The 27909-nt window shown below is 40.8% G+C and overlaps 1 protein-coding gene across 1 annotated transcript; it reads left to right on the forward strand.

The window, feature by feature from the left end:
* The first annotated feature begins 1452 nt into the window (after positions 1-1452).
* fip1l1b (FIP1 like 1b) lies at positions 1453-26584 on the forward strand. The gene is made up of 16 exons (XM_084319146.1): positions 1453-1736; positions 3607-3661; positions 3763-3832; positions 6494-6606; positions 6968-7032; positions 8366-8470; positions 9631-9764; positions 12471-12598; positions 12798-12851; positions 15150-15249; positions 17285-17441; positions 19167-19248; positions 19339-19394; positions 21957-22152; positions 24896-25027; positions 26003-26584. Exons 1-16 carry the CDS (start codon positions 1658-1660, stop codon positions 26142-26144), a joined length of 1668 nt encoding a protein of 555 aa, XP_084175272.1. The 5' UTR covers positions 1453-1657; the 3' UTR covers positions 26145-26584.
* The last annotated feature ends 1325 nt before the right edge of the window (positions 26585-27909 follow it).

The following is a 27909-nucleotide window of genomic DNA, read 5'->3' on the forward strand; positions in this document are numbered from 1 at the left end:
CTCTGTTGTATGTTAATAGTGACGGACTGCTCTGTTGTATGTTAGAGCGACAGACTGCTCTGTTGTATGTTAGAGCGACAGACTGCTCTGTTGTATGTTAATAGTGACGGACTGCTCTGTTGTATGTTAGAGCAACGGACTGCTCTGTTGTATGTTAGAGCGACAGACTGCTCTGTTGTATGTTAATAGTGACGGACTGCTCTGTTGTATGTTAGAGCGACGGACTGCTCTGTTGTATGTTAGAGCGACGGACTGCTCTGTTGTATGTTAGAGCAATGCTCTGTTGTATGTTAGAACTTTGTAAAGAAACTCAAAGTGTTAAAAGCGATGCACTGCTCTGTTGTATGTTAGAGCGATGCTCTGTTGTATGTTAGAACTTTGTAAAGAAACACAAAGTACTAAGAGCGATACACTGCTCTGTTAAATATATCTTTTTTTTATTGAACAGTCTTATCACACTTTTTTACTGTCCGTTCTATTTTATTATTTTTAGCCTATTTTAAACTGAATCAAACCGCACTTTTTTACTCTATCTAATCTATTCTATTTTATTATTTGTATGACTGAAGAAGTGTGATTTGCCTTACCTTGCTCTTTGTATTTAAATTTTAAATTTTTTATGCTAGGTTATGCCTGTATTTTTTACTGTTGTGAAGCACTTTGAACTGCAACCTCTGTATGAAAAGTGCTATACAAATAAAGTTATTATTATTATTATTATTATTATTATTATTATTATTATTATTATTATTATTATTATTATTATTATTATTATTATTATTATTATTATTATTATTATTATTAATTATTATTATTAATTATTTATTATTATTATTATTATTATTATTATTATTATTATTATTATTATTATTATTATTATTATTATTATTATTATTATTATTATTATTATTATTATTATTATTATTATTATTATTATTATTATTATTATTATTATTATTATTATTATTATTATTATTATTATTATTATTATTATTATTATTATTATTATTATTATTATTAATTCAGCACAGGACAAGACAAGTTACCATGGGCCATGTTTCAATTCCTCTACAGAGATCAAATGCAATGAAAATAACTGCTATGTATAGGGCCATCTCACAGTGGAATAGGTTGCCATATGCAATTACTCAAGCAACAAGCAAAGAAAGCTTTAAAAAGCAAGTAAAGAGGTTACTTTTGGGTACAGGCACAATGCTTGACATATAACATTTCATTATTTTACATTACAGTATAAATAAATAATATGTATAGTGTTTCGTATGTTTGTTATTGTTGGTTTTATTTTTAATTATGTTTGTTTGTATTTATTGTTTTCTGTGGACCGGAAGAGTAGCTGTTGACATTTGTAACAGAACAGGTACTGCATTCAAGGGGGCGCTGTCGATTTTCCAGAGACACCAACCTTCAACATCTCAATCTGCTTCCGGGGCACATCATCCCGTGTTGGAGATGAATGTATGAAGGTATTGTTTTTTTGCACATTATTATTGCAACATTCAAGGAGCCCTTGAAGAGATACCCTACACGTATGTCGTCTTCTGTTATCAATAAGCGTCGTTGAACGTCTTGCTGATACAGTATCAGCTTGTAGAGCTGTTTGTGCTGAAGGAAGTTTTCTGAGCAGCGCGAGCTAAAGATGTCTGCCGAAGAAGCGGACAAAACAGCCACCACAGATGCAAGTGGTGGCGACGAGGAGGAGGAATGGCTTTACGGAGGTAACAACATTATTGGGTAGCAAATGGAGATCTCGAAGAAGTACGCAATTGACACTGTTAATGGCTAACTAACCTCAACAACACGAAGACTAGCACGTTAGCTTTAGCCACAGCAGCAGAGGCGCGCTCTTTCCGCGCGACGGTGCTTTAGCAAGGCACTAATACTGTAGGTGCATTTAAAACCATTTCCATGATTTATGTTGTTGATTTGGATGCTGGCTTACAATTCAGGAAATACACCTTTTCTAATGTAACGTTACCTAGATATGTCCATTGAGACGTGTTTAGCTTAGCCCCTAATCGAGACAACTGAGGCCAATCCTTGCATGGACCGTTTATTTATTTATGTTCCTGATTAATTGAAAATGGGGGACCCTGATGTAAACAAGACGAAAGTCTTTCTCTGGTCTGCATCCTCTTAACAATTGTGTATTGAGCTGTACTGTATTGTACACATTCTGCAATCTGTTAATAACGTTTTCAATCAATCAATCAAGTAGTTATCTTCCCGTATGGCTGCCTGTGACCATTGGTAACCACTTTCAATAGAAAATGCATTCTTTTTGCAGTGGTAGAGCAGGTAAAACACTGGAAAAACATGTTTTAATGGTGGCCGTTATGGGCCATGCAATACATTCATAGTACAAGTATTGGGATTGGGTTTAGTCATCGAGCGGGTTATCGTCATTAGGGAACAGGTATCTTGTGTTTTATTATAAATTCAAGATCAAGTAAAGTATATAAGTAAAAACCAAATTATAACTTTTTGTTTTATTTATCATATATGAACACATAGCAACCATAGTCAATTCCACTAACATGTAGAAAACATTAGTTGATATAAATGGACAGCATTTATATAATGCTTTTATCCAAAGCGTTTAACAATTTGTTCCTCACATTTTACCCATTCACTCACACACTGACGGCAGAGGCAACCGTGGGGTTAAGTGTTGCTCAAGGACACTTCGACACGCTGCCCAGGAGGAGCGGGAACCTCCAGGATTACCAGACAACTGCTCTAACTCCCGAGCCACTATTTTACAGGCAGCCATGTTGGAAGACAACTACACAAGCATTACATGCAAGGGCTCTATTGACAAATCTTGATGGACGCTTGATGTACACAGTTGTTTCTATGCAGCCATCTCTTCTGCATGGAGGGAATGCTAACCCAATCTCATCCTAGATCTTTCCTCCTCCCTTGCAGCAACTGTACTCAAAGTTCCTTGAGTTGACGTTGTACAATATCAACCTGAATCTACTTTTAATCTCCTTAGTTAGCTAACTGTTACCTTCAGGGGGCACATACCCTTATTTTGCCTCTTCACAATAAAAAAAAATAACGTTAATCGCACAGTTATCACATATTAGAACTCTGACAGTTCTCTATTGCAGTTATAATGCATTAATTGATCATCAGCTATTTACAGATTCGAACAGATAATTACTTGTTATTCATCAGTATGAAATTCAAATAATACATATCATTTGGTATATCTGAGAAGTGTGCGCTTCCCAACAGTTTGCTGATTAAGGACATGGTAAAGTACTGAAAGTGTAAAACATTTTGATTTTTTTTTGATTTTTTTTTTGATGGGCTGGGATTGTACAACCTTAAAGTGCCTTCTGAGCCAATTAGCATGTGAAAGACTGAGGCTGAGATGCAGTTAGCATTCCTTCCACACAGAATAGATGGCTGCGCAGAGACAACTGCGTAAGCATCCACCAAAATGTACCAATAGACAGTTGTCTCTATTAGGGGCTATGGGGTTAGCTCAGCATGCATTTAGCTCGCTATCTTCAAACTCTAATGACTGTTGCTGCTAACGTCCTCAACTGCAATTCAGTCAGGTACTTTGTCTTTCAGATGAGTCCGAGAGTAAGGACGAGGACGAGGAAGCTAAGTTGAATGCAGCAATCAGGTAAGTTACCTACACTACTATATAAACCAATAGTAAATTGCTTGTTTTTTTGAGTAAGTAAGTTTGGTAAGTGTTTTGAATGGAACCCTCCTTCTCCATAGTACACCTGCCGACGCCCCCCTTCCAGCAACACAGGAAGCTCCTGCCACTGGGAATGGAGTGGCCTCTGAGGTAGGCAGTTTACACACTCACACCCAAGGAAACTATAAAAGAAGGAAGGGTCATCACGTCAGAATACCAGTGTTCTATGGTCTGATTGATGCCAGACCTTAGTGCCAGTTATATTGCCATAAAATACAATGTAGGTTGTTTCTTTACCTTTCTGTGAACGTCTAGAAAAAGACAGCGTCTCAATCTGATGAAAAATAGTGGAGCTATTTACATTATAAAAAATTAACTGTACTTACAGTAGATTTAATTCACAGTCTTTGCTGCCCTGTACTGGGTGCCTGGTGGTACTAAATCCAGATTTAACTATATTCTATATTCATATTTGAAATTGCATTTGAAATTGCAAAATTCAGTACTGTATCTACAAAAAAACGTTATTATATATATATATTTATATATAATAAAAAAAAGAAGATATATATATTAGGGCTGGGCGATATGGAAAAAAATCATATATATATAACGATATGATAATGTTATCATATTTCTCGATATCGATAATTATTGAATTGTTATAAGTAGGCCTATATAATTTTTTTTATAAAACAACAGATGTATGTTTATTTAGCAGCAATTCTTTGTCATTGCCGCCATCTTTAGTGTTACATCCCCGCACACTCCAGTTCTCAGGCTGCAGCTGGTTTAAAAGCGAAAGTAAACCGGCTTCTCTGCTGGCTGTGGCTCCAGGGGAGTTGAACAGTTCTGGCTCTGCTAGTTTATTTTCGATCTTTTGGCGCTTTTTTGGTGGACAAACCACCGCACATGTGCACCGTGACTCGTGACTGGAGTCTAGTTCTGCTAGCACACATAGCCTACTGTGTACAGACGGTTTCAAACTGTATTTTAAATTAGAAAGCAAACAAAATAAATGGACAAGAGAAAAATAAATCTCAATTTGGTCAGTATTGTCATTTGGACAAGCAAAGCCAAGAAAGACAAGTCTGTCCACTGTCTCTGGTTTTAAAACTGCCCTGTTGCAGGTCACAAAAAAAAAAAAAAAAAAAAAAACGATTTTTCGATTTTTTTAAAAATTTTGATATTCGATATAGATTATTAAAAAATATCGCGATATTTATCGTTATCGTTATATCGCCCAGCCCTAATATATATATATATATTCTCATTTGGTTCATTACAATTTACTCAAGCCTTGTAACGGACACAATATTTCTGACACTGGGAATACATTCCCTGAGGTCCATAGATGTCCCTAGATACAAGGACATGCAAATGGACCTTGTAGAAGTGGAGCAATCTTCCATTTACTTGGGTATGTACTTTTAGGTGAATTTTCTGTAAATATGGCTAGGGCTTAAGAGGTTAAATTACATCATAAAGGAGGAGATAGCTGATCCCATTCAACTCAATGTCAGCCGTAGCCAATTCAACAATACTTTGTCTAATTGTACTATGTTTGTGTGTTTTGTTTAGTCTGTATTGTACTGTATTTATGTTGAGCCGTTTTGTGTTTGTATTACAAACTATTAACACTTTAACTGCCACACACGAGATATCTCGGGTTTCCGATAGTTATGTTGAAAGCCACTCACTCACGAGATTTCTCGGATTTTTTTTAGCGATCTGAAATCATATTTCATCACGCAAGCCTACCCGAGTATACACGAGCGCCGCCGGCGATCATATGTGGAAAAAAACGCCCCCTATCGTCTCCCAGATGACATAAGGGATTTTGGAATGGACTCAATGAAAATGGATGGGGGGAAAAAATCCGGTACTCCACATTTTCCAGTCCACTGATCCAGCCGGGGTTACCACAGTTCATTCTGGAGCCTCTCAGCCCCGTGGAATCATGTGTACTACTGTATCACGTTGGATCCATACACTTATCGATTTTTTTTAATGGTGATCACGAATTGGAATATACCAGTTGGATACATCTGATGTCGGGTAAGGAATCTATGTTATCAGTGTTAGGATAATCACACTAATTTTGATGAAGATATTGGCTGTTATGTGAAATGGGCTCTTTCGGTTTTACTGAAACAATCCATGGGGAAATGAACGCGCCGATTATCCGTGCGCGGCGCGAATGTGCTTGCGCGCACGTATAATATTGATCATCTAGCGTTTATTTGAAAACGATTCATAAATAGGCCGACGAATATCAGCGTTCTGGAATATTCCAGTAAAAGACGATTATCACAGAATGGTCTAGAATGAACTGTTTTTTATTTCAAAACGGGTGCTTTTCAAAATGCTCTGAAACGGAAATGAAGCGATAAAAAACCAATCTGCCTTGACAGCACTGACTGGAAAATGATTATTTGATAAGTGACGGGCAGATTAGACACATAGCCATAATTTAAAACATAGATTAGGCGATATTAACGTTAACATTGAAGTGGACCGTGGCACCAAGGGGGTAAAAAGGAAAACCCGGCGTGGCACTCAAAGTGTTAATAATACATTTTTTTTTAAGTCAGCCGAACTGAAAGTTTCTACACTTGGAACTAATGTGCGTTCATGCAATACACAGTGATGTGATGGTTTGATTTGTAGCTTGCATGTTTGTGTGTGAGTAGGTGAGTGGAGGACGTGGAGGGTGGCTATGTGAACGATTTCCTCATTCAGTGTCCATCTTTCTCTCTCTGTGTTGATGATGGTGGTCATATGTCTCCCCCTCCTGTTCTCTCTTGTCAGCCATCTGGAGAAGCTGCCGGTGAAGATGAGGACAGTGACAGCGACAGCGATGATGACGATGATGATGTCCGCGTCACCATCGGCGACATCAAAACCGGGGCGCCGCAGTACACGTAGGTCCTGTTATTCAAGGCACCCCGGTGTCTAGTTGCTAACGGGTGTTGATGCACAAATGCTCACTGACCTTGCAGTTCAAGTACATCAATTAAAATATACAAAACATTATTTATATATATATATACTGTATATACGGTATATGATAGAGAGGGTATACAGCACTTCATTTAGGATTGTTATATATACATATATATATTAGGGGTGTAACGGTAAAAGCCACGGTTCATATGTACCTCAGTATATATATATATATATATATATATATATATAGAGAGAGAGAGAGAGTAAAACAGCACTTCATTTAGGACTGCCTTTCTCTTTGGTTGATAGTTTTCTGACCGTGTTCTTTTTACTCAGACCGTATGGAGCACCACCTGTCAACCTCAACATAAAGACTGCAGGCAACAGACCCTATGGACAAGGTACACTGCTCAACACCTTCATCCACTGTTCTTCTGTTTTTACAGAGGTCTTCTTTCTCTTCTCTGGGGCCTACATGTGTGATTCCTTTTGCAACTCTTGATTCTAACTGTGGTGAAATTGGAATTATTTGTGAGAATTGCATTTAGTATTTTTATTTAACACATTCAGCGCCAGATGTCGCTGTGGGCCGTATATGGCCATGTGTGCCAGCGCTGTAATGAATGGGGCTACATGTCGGTGTTTGCAGTGCTAAAACTATATTAAATATTATAGCTATGGATCTAATAATATAGTCGATTGTCATTGAGTTTCTTCCGGTCAAGATGCAAAAAACAGATAATTATTTCATCCATACATTCCCGTTTTATACCGTGGTGAATATGAGTATAGTTTTAGAGTAATTCTGTGTAATCCCAGGAAACGCTGCTAAACAGCGTTTAGTGCATGTCACTAGAAACCGTGCCATTCCTCGCTTGGATCAACAATCAATTTGAAATCAACGCTATATTATCGGTATTATGTTTCATCATGCATGCATAAAAGGGTGGGGGTGGGTGGGGGGGTTGTATGCTTTGATCGTCACCAACGGCATACGTTGTGGAGTAACGTTACAATAACACTTTCGGATCACAACGAAGGCATGCTCGGATTAACGCAAGATTGATACCATATAGCACTTACCTTGACTAGGATGTACTGCAAAAAGAATATTCCAATTATCTGATCGCCATTCCAAGTATTGATGTCGATCGTGGTGCCAACGTAATCCACCAAAGAACATGAATCGGCGGTGGTTGAGTCTCCCCAATCCATGTGTTATAAATGTTACTCATGCCCGACAAGGAAAACCCGGACCGGAATTTTTAGATCGACGTACAGGCTGAGCCAGAGAGTTTCCAAGGATGTGCAATACCGGCCGCAAGGCTTTGGGTGGCGGTATTGGACGTTTGCGATCTCAGACCCATTCCCAATGATAACATCAGGCTTCCTGCATGTTTTATGAATGGAAATATCGAATAAAATAAATAACGATGAAAACCCGACTTTTCTCGGGTTTGGCGCCCAAGGGGGCAAATCGTCCTCAAGAGTATACGGGGCCTTGCACATTCGTTTTTATTTCTACGGCACAAATTGGCTTTTGTCCAGTAATAGACATTTAATACCAGAGCATAGCAGCATATTAACAGGATACCAGCAGGACAGTGAGATAAAATCACCAGAGTATAGTAGCATACATTATGATTATGGTACTGTATATATCCAGCAATGAGAGATATGTGAACAGAGTTTTGTAATGCACCTCTTAATAGCTTATTGTGTTTTCCCCAGTAGCAAAGATGAAGGGAGTGGACCTTGAGAACCCAGGGAACATCAATGGAGTTCCAGTAATGGAGGTGGACATGGAGTCGTTTGAAGAGAAACCCTGGAGGAAGCCAGGTGTGTGTGTGTGTTGAACCCTTGCACTGAATAACCATAATATAATATAATATAATATAATATAATATATATATTATATTATAAGTCCATTTTGAAGATTTTCTGACGGCTCATGTATTTACAGTTGTAAAATCTGTCCAAATTACTTGGGAGTTGTGAATGTGATATATATATATATATATTAATAACAAATGAGACACAACCCTGTAGAATTTAAGCTATTAGCTATATCACCCGTTTGGACTATTATAACATAATAACACCTGTTTAAATAAGTCTGCTTGGCCGCTTACAAATTGTCCAAAATGCAGCGGCTAGACTTTTAACTAGAAATAATAAGAGGTCTCATATCACACTTATTTTAGCCTCCCTACACTGGCTCCCATTAAGTTTGAGTTTATTTTAAGGTGCTGCTTCTTACTTTTAGAGCCCTTCATGGTCTATCACCTGGATACATTGCAGACCTTCTTACACCTCAGTCAACTAACCGGGCCCTTAGATCTTCTGACAAACCGTTACTGTCTGTCCCTAGAACACGTCTTGTAACCCGGGTGACCGGGGTGCATTTCAGGTAGCTGCTCCCAAATTGTGGAACGCCCTCCATTTCTCTTTGAGATCAATAGAGTTATGCGACTCTTTCAAAAACAGCTAACAACTATTTGGTGTGTTCGATTTGTTCTATGTATATGCTGATGTTTTGATATTTTTACTGGAAAGCACTTTGTGATCCTGTATCTTGAAAGGTGCTATATAAATACATTTACTTACTTACTTACTTACTTACTTACTTACTTACTTACTTACTTACTTACTTACTTACTTACTTACTTACTTACTTGCTTGCTTGCTTGCTTGCTTGCTTGCTTGCTTGCTTGCTTACTTACTTACTTACTTACTTACTTACTTACTTACTTACTTACTTACTTACTTACTTACTTACTTACTTACTTACTTACTTACTTACTATCAGCTAGCTATCTTAACTGGTTGATGATGGCTAGGATTGTACTTGATAACATTACAATTGCCAACTAGAAATAACATTTTCTCTGGAGTTTATTTTTAATTTATACATAATATTTAGTTAATTGGCCACATGGAGCGCTGGACGGCTATGCCAATGTTGTGGGAGTGAATATTTACCAGTACCGTGTTTGTAGGAGCGGACCTGTCGGACTACTTCAACTACGGCTTCAACGAGGAGTCGTGGAAGGGCTACTGTGATAAGCAGAAGAGGCTGCGCAATTTGGGTCTGGAGGTCGCCACCATCGGCTCGGTAACAAGCAAGATCACCGTAAGAGACCATCAGGCAGTCTCCATCACTCCCTCTCATCAGCTCTCTCACTCCCCTTTATTTCAAATGCCTCTTAATCTCAAGCTGCTATTTCCTACATTTTTTGATGATATTTAAACAACTTTTGGAGCTGTCGTCATTCAGTGGCTTGTCTGTTGTTGTTTTGATTACTTTGATTGTAATGTTACACCTGGCTGTCTCTCGTTGGCTGAGCTGCAATGCTGCTTTAGGATGAGCCGACATGATCCAGTGCTTTGCACCAACACCACACTCATCCAAAACAACATAGCTATTGCTTTCCACCACTGGGAAGCTCTCAGAAGATATGGGATCCAAATTAGCCCATTCCCCCCCTCCTTGTCTTCCCCTTAGCGAATCCTCTGGTGATGAAGTTCCTGACGTACAAGTAAACCCTTCAGTTTCTCTGAGGAAGGGCAAGGAAACTCCACCAGCGGAAAGCAAACAGCCCTTAGGTCTCTTTGGAATATGTGCAATATTAAAGATACAGTACAATGAAAATCTTGTTTTTCAATCTCATTTGCATTTCTTTTACAGAAGGTATGTTGATGTAACATTACCCAAAATGTTAGAAGTGTTGTGGAAATGAGGTCTAAAGCCCTTTGATATCTATCCCCCCCCCATGATCAACAAAATCAAGCCATTTCAGATATCCAATTAGCTTCCTCTGACATATTGCATAATACTCACGGGTTACTCTTGGCCCATCTGTCACATCTAGTTGCTCTGATCAGTCACATTTGGTCCTGCTCCTCTGCATCAGAGTTGGCGTCTTATCGAGCATCTATAGTGTATAGTGAACCGAAGGCTACTGAGAGTTGGCTGTTCAGAGAGGTGACCCAAAACACCTAGAATAAATCAAATGATGCATCTGTAGCTGAAATAAATGCTACTCATGACATTAACATTCCACAATTAACACTTTATGACTGAATTAAAACATCATTGTACTGTATCTTTAACACATTGTCTGCCATGCATTGTACCCATCCTTATGCCCAGTCTGCCAGTGCTGTAACCCTATGGAGATGTTTACCTTCTTTGCAGGGCTATAACTTTTTAAATATTATAGCTATATCGACATTACTATGGCCCATTCAACATCGGGTATCTATCGTTCCGGATGTGGGAACGTTATATTTTTTCATTCATACATTGTCGTGTTAGTACCGTCGAGAATATACGTATGTTTTTAAGGTTTTCTGCAGTAATTCCTAAAACGCGAGTTAGGCCCTGACGCATATGATAGATTATCGATTGGCGTTTCTTTCCTATACACGCTATATTAAAAAATTCAAATGTATATGATCGGTATACATTATGCTTCATCATGCGTGAAGGAAAGGGGGGGGGGGGGGGGGGTCGTTTATAATTCCTTGATCGTCAGTAGCGGCTTTATTTAGTATGGGTTGATATGTTGATCAGATGGATTGCCGTGAAATGAATAAACAATCGTGCTGAAAATAACGTTATATTCCTTTTACCGTTCGCCGATGAGACTGGAGGAAAAATATTCCAATTATTTGACGTCGATCTGCTAGATCATTTCCCGTTTGTATGATGCAATGAACGCCGAAATCATATTGATTATTGCTTTTCGAAAGCGATCCCATGCACTCGAGTGTGTATCTAGATCCATGTTACAATATATTACTGCCGGAGGAATTTCCTTAATGCACAGAGTGCCACTTCCGGTTTGGCTTGGTGTGTAACTCGCCCGACATCCACCAGGCGGCGGTATTGAGGCGTTGCAATATCAGACAGGGTCCAGCTGCAGTCCCGGAGGGAGGCTGGATGAATTATGAATGCAATGGCGAAAAAATGAAATATTGATCCCAAAAACGAGTTTATTCGTTGTTGGCGCACAACGCATGGCGGGCAATAACGAATTATCATGTTTTTGGCGCACAATGTGTTAAGCTTTTATATTTATTTGTTTTGTTTGTGTTTACAACCGGAGTGCCTTCAAATGTATGCAGGATATGAACAGACAAGTAATTCACTTTAAATAAAGAAACAAATATCAACTGAAAGTTAAATATATATATATATTATTCACGATTGCCATCATACTGTTGTTTGATTATGCATGGATCCAGGGACTTGATGGAGCATTCGATTGTTGGATACACTGCATGTAGGAAGCTATTTTATACCCTTCAAAGAGGCGAGGAAAAATGAGGGATCAAGGGAATGTAAATGCTCCCTTCCTTCCCCAAAGTTGGAACCGAATCCCACTTTCCCAATGTTTAGGCATTTTTCATCTGGGCATTTTGGGTATTCCCCATCGAATCGAGGGACGACGACACTGAATACAGTGTATCGAGGGGTGAGAGATTATTAGTATGTTTAGTTGGTAATCAAATGATGCATCTCCAGTGATGACGGGTGTCACAGAAAGTTATTTACATTTCATAAAATGTGTGCTCTAGGTCTCCTCATTTATCTCCTCCCTCCTTTCTTTGCCCCCTTCCTTTCCCGCCTATATTCTTTGTTGTAACATGCAGCCCAATATTGACCTATCTCAAACCCGCCCTCTTTTGTTGCTCCTCCAATCACAACTGTTGCTTTCTCGAGGCAACCATTGTGATTGGAGAAGCAACAAAAGAGGGCGGGGATTGAGATGGGTCAATTCAGTCTAAAAGCACCTAAAACAGTAATAAACAGAGATGTTTGACTCCTTCGCAGGTTCAGCAGGGCAGGACGGGTAATGAAAAGGACATGTTGTCCAATCCTTCTGTCCACACGTCCAAGCCAGACTTCACCACTCCAGCCACCCTCTACAAGCCAGGTCACCAGGTCAGCCAGGTCACCAGGTAAAACATCTGGAGCATCTTACCAGACGATCGGACTGAATTAAATAAATTTGTCAAGAAAATAAACAACAACAAAGGCTTAACGAAAAAAAGATACAGTCTGATGTGACTTGGAGGTTAAAATGGAGACACATTGATAAAACAGAACTAAGTATGAAAAATGATGACTCTCTCCCCCTCTTCTGTTTTGGAATGGTAGGATCTCCCCCCCTCAGTGGTCTGGCCCGCCTGTCCAAGACATGTCCTATTATACGTAAGTGGGTGAAATGGGCATGAATATGTCCTTGGTGAGAAGTGCCTGTGTGAGGCCTGGAGTTTTTCTTCACCGAAATTCAACAGATGGTTAAACTATTCACAGTATTCTCATCATTTGTTTTGATTATAATCACCTGTTTTGCGACCAAGTTGTCTGCGATCGAATACTATGAATTGTTATATCATTCTTGATTTGTAAAGAAAAACACCAGTTTCTCAAATGTTTTTAATAAACCTTTATAGATAAGAAAAGTAAGCCTTCGGTAATATAAACATGATTATTTAAGTTGGTTAAAAGTTGTTGGTCAAACATAACATGATCCATCATCGATGCTGTATCAAGTTTTGATAATTGAAATTGAACACTCATAATTTTCTATTTAATATTGAAAGCGTTACACCCCTAGTATTGCTGCAGTGGATTATCTTCCCAGCATATTATACAGTCAGGGCCATAAATACTTGGACATCAACACAACTTTCTTAATTGTGGCCCTGTACATGTATTTTAAATGAAACAATGGACCATTGGTTTTAGATGAACTTCACCTTCTACCTGTTACATGAGGCATAACTAGAATGAAGTGCATTGATGATGGCATTTGTTTTGTGACTAAATGTGTGTGTGTGTGTGTTAGGAATGCCACGGTTCTCAATATAATATTTGACTGTACGGTGCGCCATCCACGGTTCAATGCGCACCTGTGAATTGCGGCATTTTCGGTTTTGCAATTACATTTCATGTTACTAGTTTCCATGCATTGTATTTCTCTCCCAATTGGCTCTGTATGTGTCTGTGTCAACGCTCTGGGATGAGGAAACCCCTCCCTGCTCAGATGTTGGGGTGACGGCAACACTGGAGTCAGATTTCACACTTGAACATGGCGAGTGGAGTCGAGAGGCAGCAGTTTGAGGACATTTCGGTTTTAGAGTTGAACAGAAACAGAAAAATCTCTCTACGAGCATTGCTGCTTCACACGTGTCTCCTACATAAATGGAAACATTTGAATATTATAGATATATAGTGCTGTCAGGCGATGTATCTAATGTATCTAATTAATTACAGGATTTGTAATTAATTAATCTAATTAATCACATTTTAATCGCATAACCATTTTAGGCCTGATATTCTATATTCTATAATCATATTTCAAATGGCATGTGTCCGGATGGCAGAATTCAGTACTGTATCTACAAAACCTTCTGTTTAATCATCTTCCATTTATTCATTTGCTTCGATTTTTCAGGCCTGGTCAATTTTAGCATGGTGTTATTCACAGTCAAAGATAAAAAAATGTTTTATTGATATTCTCATTTGTTTCATTACAATTTACTCAAGCCTAGTAACAGACACAGTATTTCTGACACTTGGAATATATTCCCTGAGATCCATAGATGTCCCTAGAATCAGATACCAAGAACATGCAAATGGTCCATATTAAAAAAAAAAGTCTGTAAATGTGTATTCTACGTTCTTATGGAATTAATGAGATTAAAAAAAAATATATATATATATATATAAAAAAAACGTGATAATTTGCGGTGTAATTAATTAACGCCATAAACTGACAGCTCTAATATATATATATGTGGCACCACCACCCAGCAATATCACTGTCTGGAAGCAGGACAGTCGAACAGTAAGAACACAGTCACTGAAAAAACAGCAATCACTCTAATGCCTTCCAACAAGCCTGTCCTACCGGTTCAGAAAAACACTAGAAGATAACAAGTGCAGTGGGGACGTTCATTTCGGTGGTTAGAGATGTGGGCTTTCGTCACCTAATGAAAATGCTCAATCTGTGTTACACTGTGCCCTCTCATACTCTATGAAACAACGCACAAAGGCATTGAAGAAGAATTGGCTAAATCACAGAGCCTTGAACTCACCACAGATAGTTGGACTTCTCGGGTAACAGTTACCTCACTGTGACGGCCCACTGTATGTCGCGTTGGGAGATTCCACACTCCTCCCATGTATGAAAGTCATACAAGCGCTCACTCGGCAGAGGAATTGACAAATGCAGTGACTGTGTGAAAGCCAAACATGACACTTTATTTTAATTAGCAAAATAAAGACATCATTTTAGAATAAATAAATAGTAGCATTCCCCCCCCTCCTTACACACAAAATGGAACCGAAACCGTGACCCAAAAATGGAGGTACGTATTGAACCGTGGGCTAACTGTTGTTGCATCCCTAGTGTGTGTGTGTGCGTGCGCGCGCAAGTCCACGTCACTACATCCTGTGTCTTTTGAGTATTGCTCAGTGTGCTGCTGTTGTTTCACCTCCCAGGAAGCCCAGTGGTACCATAGATGTTATTGGTGGAGGGACGGCCACCATCAGCAGGGTAGAGGGACGACGCAGACACAACCTGGAGGGCAATAATATCCAGGTACACACACACACACACACACACACACACACACACACACACACACACACACACACACACACACACACACACACACACACACAAGCAAACTTGCACTTTTCTGCTGCTGACCATAGCTCTTTTGTAACTTTGTATGTATTTATTTATGCATATACAAGTAAGGGATAATGTATAGCTACGAGGTCATGGTAGCAAAATAATTGACCGACACAGAGTTTAGAACACCAAGGCGCAGCCGAGGTGTTTTAAACGTCAGTGAAGGTCAATTATTTTGCGACAATGACCGAGTATAGGCTATACATTATCCCGCTTATTACATGGCTAACTTACTAACAATATACCTAATTCATCGACAAGACGAGATCAAATGCAGACACAGTTGTTCTGTGGCTCTGTCAGCCCAAATAAAGTGATTATTATTATCGGCAGCCGGCAGGTCTGGTCTGTGGTCTGATTGCATGACTGAGTGCAGCTGTGCATATGCTGAGCAGCACTGATACAGTGTGTGTAGTGGGCTTGATTGGTCCAGCTGCGCACAGCGGTCATTATTGTTCGGCAGAGGTCCGTTATCGAGTAATATCGGACCTCTGGCGAGTGCTATTGACCAATCACAAGCAAGCATTTCGGCGAATGTGAAAACGCCATGTAATAAAGCTCTATAATGAACCGCCACAGATTTAGTCAATAACTCTTCCTAATTATTGCAAGTTCACATTGTGTTTTTGAAGGGATCAACAAAAAACAGTCTTGACAAAGGCCGTGGGGTGAAAACACAAGCCGCTGTAAATACAGTATAAAATTACCCTTTTCTCTCCGAAGTCTCCTTTCAAATCCTCCAGCCGAGAGGATTACCGGAAATGAACAGCTCGGTTGGAGGATTTGAAACGAGACTTTGAAAGGGTAATTTTATTCTGTAAATCTTCTGGTACTCTCGGATTGAAAAAGTACTCAAAACACCCTTTTAAAGTCTGTTTTATGATCTCTAATCATGTTATTTGTTTCATTACTTATTCATTTTTAATTATGCTTCAAATATTTTTTTCTTATGCTCCTTTTTAAAATATTGTTATTGTACTGTATTTTGTTATTGTACTGTTTCTTGAAAAGTGATTCCTAAATGTATTATTATTAAAAGTCAAGGTCCATAAAATTCTATATACAGATAATAATAATAATAATAATAATAATAATACACTATTTGTATAGCACCTTTCATACAAGAATTGCAGCTCAAAGTGCTTCACAGCAGTAAAAAAAAAAAGCATAAAATGGGCACAAAATTGGCAGATCAAGAGCAGTGCATAAAGTCCAGACTTAAAATATAAAAAAAAGTATAAAATGAGCAACAAAATAGACAAAGTCAAGGGTAAGACATAGAAGACTAAATCAGTTCTTTGTTTATTTTTTTTATTTTTATTTTTTAATTATCTTTTTCCGATTTTTCTCCCATCCCAATGTTTAGTCGTTATGCCAATTCCCAATCCCCCCTTCCTGGTTGTTGCGCACTCTACCCCCTACCGTCGGTCTGGGAGTGCGGAGACTATCACATGCTTCCTCCGACACATGTGTAGCCAGCCCACCGCTTCTTTTCACCTGGCAGCGCGGACTCTCACTGGGAGAGTGTAACGTGGAAGGTCACACTACCTCTCCCAGATCCTTCCCTTGCTGTGCAGGCACTCGACCAAACTGTAGGAGTCGCTGTTTACAACGACCAGGACCCACCCACGCCGGCTTCCCACCCGCTAACACTGCCAATTGTGTTAGTATGGACGGTCGGCCAAGCTGGAGGCACCACAGCCGGATTTGATCCCACTGGCTCTGTGGTGGTAGACAGACGCTTAGTCCGCTGCGCTACCCGGCCGCCCCACAGTTCTTCATTTTAAGATCTAACATCCCAATAGGCCTCTTTGTTTACGGTTTGATCATCACACATAATGTAGACAATTTTAAAATAGGCATCAGTTGTATATCGGCACAATTTACCTGAAACCTGCACTCTTTTTTTTAGGTCAATAACGATTGTGCTGTTCCGCAGGTGATCTCTGAGCACTCGACGTCGGAGTCGGAGCCCCCCCCGGCCAAGATGCCTCCCTTCTTCCCCCCCGGACCCCTGCCCCCTAACATGCCCCCTCCTCCCTTCCTCCCCCCTCCCCCCAACGTCAGCAATGCGCCCCCACTCATCCCCCCACCAAGTAAGTTCACCTGCCTTTCTTCTCTCTCTCTGTTTGTCTTCTCTGTCTGTCTTCCCTATCTCTGTCTGTCTTCTCTCTCTCTGTTTGTCTTCTCTCTCTCTGTTTGTCTTCTGTGTCTTCTCTCTCTCTGTCTGTCTTCTCTCTCTCTCTGTTTGTCTTCTCTCTCTCTGTTTGTCTTCTGTCTGTCTTCCCTCTCTCTCTCTCTTAGTATGTCTTCTCTCTCTGTCTTCTCTCTCTTAGTATGTATTCTCTCTCTGTCTGTCTTCTCTCTCTGTCTGCCTTCTCTCTCCATCTGTCTCCATCTGTCTCTCCATCTGTCTTCTCTTTCTCCATCTGTCTTCTCTCTCTGTCTATCTTCTCTCTTTCCATCTGTCTTCTATATGTCTGTCTTCTCTATCCATCTGTCTTCTCTCTCCATCTGTCTTCTCCATCTGTCTTCTCTCTGTCTATCTTCTCTCTCCATCTGTCTTCTATATGTCTGTCTTCTCTCTCTCCATCTGTCTTCTCTCTCCATCTGTCTTTTCTCTCTCCATCTGTCTTTTCTCTCTCCATCTGTATTCTCTCTCCATCTGTCTTCTCTCTCTCCATCTGTCTTCTCTCTCCATCTGTATTCTCTCTCCATCTGTCTTCTCTCTCTGTCTGTCTTCTCTCTCTGTCTGTCTTCTTTCTCTCCATCTGTCTTCTCTCTCTGTCTGTCTTCTCTCTCTCTCTGTCTGTCTTCTCTCTCTCCATCTGTCTTCTCTGTCTGTCTTCTCTCTGTCTGTCTTCTCTCTGTCTCTCTTCTCTCTGTCTGTCTTCTCTTCGGGGCGACAGTGGCTCAGGAGGTAGAGCAGTCGTCTGGTAATCTGGAGGTTCCCGGTTCGATTCCCGCTTCTCCCGGGCAGTGTGTCGAAGTGTCCTTGAGCAAGACACTTAACCCCTAATTGCTCCCGATGTGCAGGTTGGCACCTTGCTAGGGCTGACCCCTATTAGTCGATTAGTCAACTAATCGGTCGAAAGGAGCCGTAGTCGACTGCCAACCTCTTAGTCTAATACAATTTTTTTTTTCTTTTTAATTTTTTTTAATCATTCTATCCAAAAGAAAAGAGGCCCACATGGCTAACGCTAATGGCACGCATACCAGAGGCTAACTGCCTAAGAAAACAGGCACAGAGGCACTGAAAGAGGATTTCACCCATTTAATGAACACACTAGACTAGACAAATATCAAGATGTATCCATCAGTGGACCAATTGCTGACTAACGGCAAATTTTGGCCAATCATAGTCGACTATCCAAATCCTTAGTCAGTGACAGCCCTACACCTTGCATGGTTGCCATCAGTGTGTGAGTGAATGGGTAAAATGTGAGGAACAAATTGTAAAGCGCTTTGGATAAATGCGCTACATAAATGCAGCCATTTACCATTTATTCTCTCTCTGTCTGTCTTCACTCTGTCTGTCTGTCTTCTCTCTCTCTCCGTCTGTCTTCTCTCTCCATCTGTGTCACGTTGTATTTCAGTCACTGTTTCTAAATTGTTATTAAAGTTTTTAAAGATATTTATGCCCTTGTTTTGCTCTGCTTTTATCAATATATTTAATGTAATGCAGCAGATCATACTTTTATGTCACTGTATGTAATCCATTCATTATTTGGTCTCTTTCTCTCTCCTGTCTTATTCTCTGGCTGCTTATTTGTTTCTTATGTCTTTCTCTCTCTCTCCCCCCCCCCTCTCTCTTTCTCTAGGATTGCCCATTAATGTACCTCCTCCCGGGTTCCCCCCTCCCCCTAGTGGTCCCCCTCCCTCTCTCATACCCACTATGGACAGGTAACACACACACGCACACACACACTTACTTAGATTAAGACATATAGATATGTAGTTGATGACCTGTCTTGTTTTTGTGTATTGTAACAGTGGCCACCCTGGAGTTTATGATGGGCGCTCTGTCCCGCCATATCCCTTCCCACAAGGTAGGGGGCGCTATGAGACCTATGCTCTTCATTCATTGTTTCAATTGAATTCCTACTGAATTCAAGAATGTGGGTTTTCAGTTTTATTTTCTTGCATTCCTTTCTTGTGTCTACATGATGTTCTGAATGAATTAATGAATGTCACTCCAACAGAATACCTTTAAGTAAAGTATAATGTCACTTCAACAACATAATACCTTTAACCTCTTGTACCTATGACATCACGTGATAAATCATTCTCTCTAGACTGTCTGACATAATTATCGGTTTTCTTTTCAAACGTATTCAAGAGTAAACATCCTAACCATGTCACAACAGCAGTCATAGTGTATATTTTCAGCAATACGTTTGTTTACCAATAGGTTAAAGTGTTATTAGTGAGATTTTAGTTTTTGAAATGTGTTGTTTTGATCGCGGAGATCCGCTATTTTGAATTAGCGGCCGTCGCTGAATGATGACGATTGTAGTCATTTTGAGAAGAGGACATCCAGAGCTCTCAATGAGTGTTGGAATTTCTAAAAACGACACTTCCCAACGGATTCTAGCTGCCTTCAAGCAAATTACTTGTTTATGAATTTCTTTTATTTCTCTTATTACTTGGGATTATATACCACAAAACTGAACGTTATTGGCATATATTGGAGCGCAGTTAGTTTGAATCCCCTATTGTGAACATTTAGCAACCATCCGATTTGAAATCAGTTTCAAAATGGCGGAGCTGTCGCAAGAATAAGAAACCTACTGTACATACAGTAGATTTCATTCTCTGTTCTTCATGCACTGGTGATACTAAATCCAAATTGAAATTGAAAGTTGGCTATAATAAGGTAATTTATAGGCCTCATATTCTATATTCTATAATCATATTTCAAATTGCATGGGTCCCGATGGCAGAATTCAGTAATGTATCTACAAAACCTTCTGTTTAATCATCTTCCCTTTATTCATTTCCTTCGATTTTTCTTTTGTACACGTGATCATAATTCATATTCTCCTTTGTTTCATCACAATTTAAGCAAGCCTAGTAATATACACAATATTTCTGACACTGGGAATACATTCACTGAGGTCCATAGATGTCTCTAGATACAAAGAACATGCAAATGGACCTTGTAGAAGTGGAGCAATCTTCCATTTACTTAGGTATGTATTTTAGGTGGATTGTCAGAAAATAGGGTTCCGGGCTTAAGTTTAACCTGTTAAGCCCTAGCCATATTTTATACCCAAGGAAATGGAAGATTGACTTCTACAAGGTCCGTTTACATGTTCTTGGTATCTAGGGACATCTATGGACTTCAGGGAATGTATTCCCAGTGTCAGAAATATTGTGTCTGTTACTATGCTTCAGTAAATTGCAATGAACCAAAGGAGAATATAAATTGGAATACATTTTTTTCCATCTTTGACGGTGAATAACACCATGCTAACATTGACCAAAAGTGAGACTTTTCAAATCTAAGCAAATGAACAAAGGGCAGATGATTTACAGGGTTTTTTGTAGATACAGTACTGAATTCTGCTATCCGGACACATGCAATATGAATATAGAAATATCAGGCCTATAAATGACCTTATTATGGCCAAGTCATACATCTATGGATCGGCCCAAATCAGAGTTTAATCTGGATTTAGTACCACCAGGCGCCCGGTACAGGGCAGCAAACACTGAATGAAATCTACTATAAGTACAGTTAGTTTTGTATAATGGCCATAGTTCTGCAATTTCTTTTTACAGATTGTGACACGTTTTTTTCCCCTAGACGTTCACAGAAAGGTAAAGAAACAATATACGTGGTATTTTATGGCAATAACGTTGAGGTTTGTTCGACCCGTGCGATATAAACACGACAATCACGTCAATATTTGTAAGAGAAAAATGGTTAGCCTTCCTATGTCTGCGGCTGGTGTGAGCTGGGTAGTGTTGTTTTATGAAATTTCGACGTCCATCAAAAGCCCTGGGTCTCCTCTTTTTTAGGACTGCAACGATTTCATGACGGCTTCCTGTCCTCACGTCTAAATCATCCGGTTTCCATTGCAATGCTTGCGCAGAGATTTTTATAACTCATATTTAGCTAATAACACTTCAAATTATTGCTAAACAAACGTAGTGCTGAAAATATACATGTTGACTGCTGTTTTGATAGGGTTAGGGTCTTTACTCTTGGGTTACATTTGAAAAAGAAACGCAACATCACTTAATACGGACTGTATTGATCTATTTGTGACGTGAAATAAATCTCGGCCCGGTACCGGGTAAGAGGTTAAGTACAGTATAATGTCACTCCCAACAAACAGTCAATCGGAAACAGTCCAACCTCTCAAATCTAAGTTTATTTTAAATATTCAATTTGTTATAATTTTCAGGATTTTAACATTAACTTCATTGTGTTACCCTCTGAATCTTAATGAATTGTATTTTCCGCATTGTATGTCCCTTTTTTAATATATATTTTTTAATGTCAAATAAATCGAATAAAACAAAAATGTCCCAGTGCACATTTCAATAGTTTCCCTAGCAGTGACAGTCTTGCCCTTCCTCGCCCCTCCTCTTCATCTCTCAAGGTGCATACCCTCCCCCCATGCCCAGTGCTGTGGCTCCCCCTTGGCCCCCGATGATGGACAACACCAAAACCTGGGACTACTGTAACTACCCTCGCCGAGAGGAGAAGAGGGAGAAGGAGCGAGAGAGGCCCCGGGAGAGGCCGCATGAGCGCGAGAGAGAGAGGGAGCACAGCCCGTCCGCTATGGCCTACAACAGGTGAGAGTTTGTTTATCAACCTGATCATTCCTTTCACCTTGCCTTTGAAGTAATAATCTCAAATATTTTCATATAAATAAATGTCTATTTTGTCACTCTCTATTGCCAATTGATATAACACAATATTGACGAAATACGATCGCCAGTCACTGATGGACTTAAACTCCGGCCTGAAAGACGGGTTTAACAACACTTTTTGCCAAAACTGGCCACTGGAAATTCGACGAGACAACAACAACAACAGAGACAATGGCGGTGCGATCAAACGGAAACATAGAGGACGCAGAAGCGGAATTAGGAAGAGACTGAAAAGTTCTCCTTACCGGCCGGCGATTCCCTCAATTCTGCTGGCAAATGTCCGTTCGCTGGAGAATAAGATGGACGATCTCCGTGCGAGGGTCCACTTCGATCGAGACGTGAGAGATTGCAACATTATGTGTTTCACAGAGACATGGCTGAAGGCAACAACTCCAGATCACATCATCTCTCCATCGGATTCCTTCTCCGTCTTCCGAGCGGACCGTACAGAAGAATCCGTTAAGAGCATTGGCAGGGGACTCTGTCTTCTGACCAACAACAACTGGCTTAACCCGAAGGAAGTAAAGAGGGATGCCCCGATCGATCGGCCAGCGATCGGTATCGGCTGATATTCAGTATAAATATGAGATCGGTGAATTCCGATAATGCTTTATTTTCGCCGATCGTGAAAACCGATCGAAAAACATGATCCAATTCTTAGCGGAGATCTCACTCGCTGAGTTCTGTCTCAGACATACGGAGCTGCAAACTGCCGCTCCTCTCCTCCTCCTGCCCCTCCCTTCCCCGTGTAAACAAGCTCCAGCAATAGTCTGCTCTAGTGCATGCAACCTCTGTGAGCTAACGTTAGCTACCGTTACTGTTTAAACAAAATTACCCAGTCAACTATTCACTTTTAGTTTAATACATGAGGCATTGTTAACGGTATCTAGCCGGCTAGCTACTGATAGCTCCTGATATCAACAAATGCTCCAGCAATAGTCGAGTGCATGATAGCTCACGTTAGCTCACGTTAGCTCACTGTTCAAAACGAAATGTCCCATTCAACTAAATAGTTCACTGAGGCGTTGTCTTAACGTTATCTAGCCGGCTAGCAGTAGCTACAGATAGCTCCTGATATCAATGTCTTATAACATTGATTCGATGCGTATTCGAGCTGAGGGCACGCTGAATGTGATCAATAGGGTCCAGCTGCAGCGCCGGAGAATCCTGGCCGTAGCTGGAGGCTACTCGAGTACACACAGACAGTGGAGCTGTTTGCAGATAGCGAGCATTTTGACTTGTTGCGTGGTGGCGATGTCTCTCAGATAATACAACTACACGTATGATTATATAATATATATTTTTTATTAAAAAAAAGAATAATAATTATATATAAAATATATTTTTTTATGCCAAAACGATCGATATTGGTATCGGCCGATATGGCTCAAGACGATCAGTGATCGGTATCGGTGTCAAAAAACGTGATCGGGGCATCCCTAAAAGATACTTTCCCGTTCATGCTTGCCGGACCTGGAACATCTGTCCATACAATGTCACCCGTTCTACCTCCCCCGAGAATTCACCGCCATTATCATGACGGCAGTGTACATCCCACCACAAGCAGATACCGCCAGGGCCCTGGCGGATCTACAGGGACATCTAAACAAGCAACAGATCAAGCACCCAGACGCAGCAATGATCATAGCCGGCGACTTCAACCAGGCGAATCTGAAGAAGGTGATGCCAAACTTCTTTCAGCACATCGCTTGCACCACCAGGGGAGGAAATGCGCTTGATCATTGTTACACCCCGTTTAGAACCGGTTACAAGGCAATACCAGCCCCTCCATTAGCTGGTTCAACAAGCACATCGGATCACGACGCCATCTTGCTTATCCCCGCCTACCGGCAGAGATCACGTAACGCTGTCGTGTCACGTGAGGTAAAGAAGTGGTCCGCCCAATCAGAGGCCACGCTACAACTCAACTCCTTCTACGCGCGGTTCGGTGCAAACAGCGGCGACGCTAGCTCACCGACTAATGACGTCACTGACGCGCCGGCCGTCATGGAGGGTGGGGGGGCACTCTCTCATTGACGGAACACAGTGTGAGAAGAGCATTTATGCGGGTGAACACCAGAAAGGCAGCTGGCCTAGATGGGATAACAGGACGTATACTTAAGTCCTGTGCTAACCAGCTAGCCCCAGTGTTCACCACCATATTCAATCTATCCCTGGCTGAGTCCATGGTCCCTGCCTGCTTCTCTCTCTGTCAACGTGTCTACGTGTCAGCTTTGTTTCCTAGTCTGACTCAACCCGGAAGAACCCCCAGCTATAAAAGTATTTCCTTAGCAACGGCTATTAGCCATAGCAACGCCGCTCTCTCTCCCTCTCTGTCACCTCTGACACACTCTAACGTCTCTCCTATCTCTTCCCCATAGCAACGGTTTCTCCCCTCCCTAGCTGGCCAGCTATCTCTGTTGATATTAACACCTCGGCCGATGACCTTGGCTCTATCCCTCGCAGGGCCTGAGTGAAGACACACACTGGCTGTCTCCTCATTTAAGATCTATAGATCTGTCAGAGTAGATGTCATCTACAGATATTTACATTATGTACACATCTGAAAAACAAGTGCTATTCTTTCACCCTTTAACCTAGTTCATGGCGACACACTCACTCCATGTCGTTGAAAGTTTTTTTGTTGTTGTCCTGATCTCCATAGCGACGAGGAGCGGTACCGTTACCGTGAATACCCTCCAGAGCGCGGCTACAGGGCGAGCCGGGAGAAGGATGACAGACACAGAGAAAGACGGCACAGAGAGAAGGAAGAGGGACGCCACAAGTCCTCGCGCAGGCAAGTTGTTTGACTTAAAACACACACACTCACTCACTCACTCACTCACTCACTCACTCACTCACTCACTCACTCACTCACTCACTCACTCACTCACTCACTCACTCTGATGCTCAGGTTGGGATTTCTTTCCACCCTGTTCCCAACCTGAGCATGACATACAGTAAGAGCAAAATCACATTTGTTTTAGTCCACCCAAGAAGCACTATAGTATGTTCCAAGAATCTTATTGGAATTTACATTGTTGGTATTTGTTAGCAATGTAATGTAATTGTTTTTTTTTAGAAACATGCTCCATACCCCCATTTTCTGTTTCCAGTATCTCAACAACCAAAATAGTTGAGTGTTAAGAGTTTTGGGATGGACTGACTCTCAGATTATGATTATTGATCTTCAAAAACAACTATCATCTTAAAGGAACACAAGTCAAGTCAAGAGTTTTATTTGTCACGGCATACAAGCATACAGTGAAATGCGGGATTACACGCCAACATTATAGGAAATGCGCTTACCGTCTTCTCCAGATCTGATCCGTATCGGCCTCCATTCATTGTGCTAAGCTAGGCTAGTTAGCAGCCGGATAACTTTCTACTGAACGCACAGAAATTGTATCTTGTATCTTATTCTCTGTATCTTCTTGTCTGACTCTGTAGAACACTATGCACATTTCCCATAATGTTGTTGTGTTCCTTTAACACAAGGTGGTGTTTAGAGCAACTTATATTTTTCTCTCTAAGAAATAAAAAGAATAGTAATCCAAGATGTATCTGTTTTTCTCCATCTCTCATATTCTGCCCCATTCCCCCTCCTATCAATCTCCATTCCATCCTCCCACCTCCTCCTCATCGCTTCCACTCCCCCTCCTCTCTCATTCCTCTTCCCCTCCTCTTTCTTTCTCTTCTTTCACCCTTCTCTCTTTCTCCATCTCTCCCCCCACCCCCCACCTCCTCACGCCCGTACCGTCCGTACCAGCAGCAGTAGCAGGAGGCGACATGACAGCGAGGAGGGCGACAGCCACCGGAGGCACAAACACAAGAAGAGCAAGAGGAGCAAGGAGGGCAAGGAGGCCGGCGAGGAGGCCGGCCCCGACCAGGAGAACCAGGAGGCCATGGTGTGATCGCTCCAACTCCACCCGTCTTCATTCATCCCTTCCTGTCCTCCCCCCTCGTCTCGCTCCACCTCATCGTCTCATGTCTCTCTGATCCCTTGTCCTCTCTTCTCTCCATACCTCCCAGAGGAGAAAGGAGGCTAGAGAGGAGGTGACGCCATAGGCCGTGGAGTGATGTCCTTCTTCTCGTTCTTCACCTGTATGTCCCTCTCCATCTTTCCATCCTTCACTGAGAACTAAGGAGACATTAATCCCCCCACAACATTAGATTATGCTCAGAGATTCCTTGTTGTTTCCTATTCATTTTGTAGTCAGGACAAACACTAGCTCTGTCTTTTTCTGTTGCTTTTTTTGTTGTCCCTTTATCCTTGTTCTGTATTAAGACTCTTGCATACATTTGTCAAATTTGTTAAAGTGGATAAAAAAAGAAAAAAGAGCTTTTGATAAGATTTGTTGTGCTGTCTTTTGTTATTTATGCTTATTTGGATGCATTCTCACTCAACACTGCAGGATGCATACTGTGATATAGCATATTGGAGCGGTTTTAGAACAAGGCGCGTCAGAGTACTACACTAGCTAGGACCAGATAGAACAGTGTGCCATAGGGGGCATTCGGGAAGATGAGTGGAGACAGTTGTTAAACCCTATTGAATTAGTTTTGCTAGGGGAGGCTGTCATTTTAATTTAGAACGTGAAGAATCTGGAGCAAATGACCTAGCCTACTGTTTTTAGCTAAACTCAGAATCCAGTTAGAATTGACATCTTTGTATTTATGTATTTATAAATACAGGTGACTAACTGTAAATCATGTACTAATTATAAAGATCCGCTCCATTCAAAAACATGTTTTCCCCCCAGGGGGCAGGACTGGTCACTCAAACGTTTGCTAGAACACATGCGCAGGTCATGTAGGAATCAAGGCACAGCATTCTGAATGAGCTGTAGCTGCCCAAGTACTTTTTTGGGCATATCTGAAAAGAGACTATTACATTAGTGGAATTAATAATAATAATAATAATTTATTCTTAAATGTATATAGCGCCTTTCAAGGAACCCAAGGCGCTTAACAGAAGAGTTAAACAAACTAAGGGGAAATAAATCAGAGAGACATATGCCTATCATATAAATAGGGAGATAAACTAAGGGGAAGGAAATCGGGGACTATTGGGTAAAGGAAGGAAGTCAGGCAGAGGAGTTAATACATTTGGTGAAGAGGTGCGATTTGAGTAGTGATATAAATGAGTCCAGGGTTGTAGCGTTGCGGATGTCTGGAGGGAGGGAGTTCCAGAGGGTGGGTGCGGCAACACCGAAGGCTCTGGGAACGGTTGGTGGTAGGGATGGAGAGGAGACCAGAGTCAGAAATGAAGGTGTGAATTTGTAAAAAAGAAAAAAGTCTTGTTTAGACGTGTATCCTTGTGTGTTGGATCCCAAAGCTGTCTACAAGATGGAAAACTGTTTTATAATCAGATTGTGATTTGTTGCAACTTCAGATTAGATTAATTATAACCGGTGAGAAACACTGAAAGAGGTAAGACCACGGATAACCTATAAACTTATAACCATACCATGTGGGTTCCAAGTGAATTCTTGCCTTGATACAAAACTCAAGATGCTTTGTTTAGAAGTTATTTCCCCCATTATTTTCTCCTGGTCCACCACTGCCATAGGCTTCCATTTGATCTGGAAATGTGTCAAACACCACATAAACCCACGAAAGTCACCTTATCTGACAAAAATAATACCACACTATTGACATCTGATTCCACCAGTTGTT

Source organism: Notolepis coatsorum (assembly GCF_963971535.1).
Source record: "Notolepis coatsorum genome assembly, chromosome: 7".
NCBI classification, from domain to species: domain Eukaryota; kingdom Metazoa; phylum Chordata; class Actinopteri; order Aulopiformes; family Paralepididae; genus Notolepis; species Notolepis coatsorum.

Bases quoted from the DNA above. Each gene is read 5' to 3' on its own strand.
- fip1l1b (XM_084319146.1), top strand. From the start codon at position 1,658: ATGTCTGCCGAAGAAGCGGACAAAACAGCCACCACAGATGCAAGTGGT. The intron at 6,607-6,967 runs GTAGGTCCTGTT...CTTTTTACTCAG, and splicing joins ACCGGGGCGCCGCAGTACAC to ACCGTATGGAGCACCACCTG. The intron at 19,395-21,956 runs GTAGGGGGCGCT...TCATCTCTCAAG, and splicing joins GCCATATCCCTTCCCACAAG to GTGCATACCCTCCCCCCATG.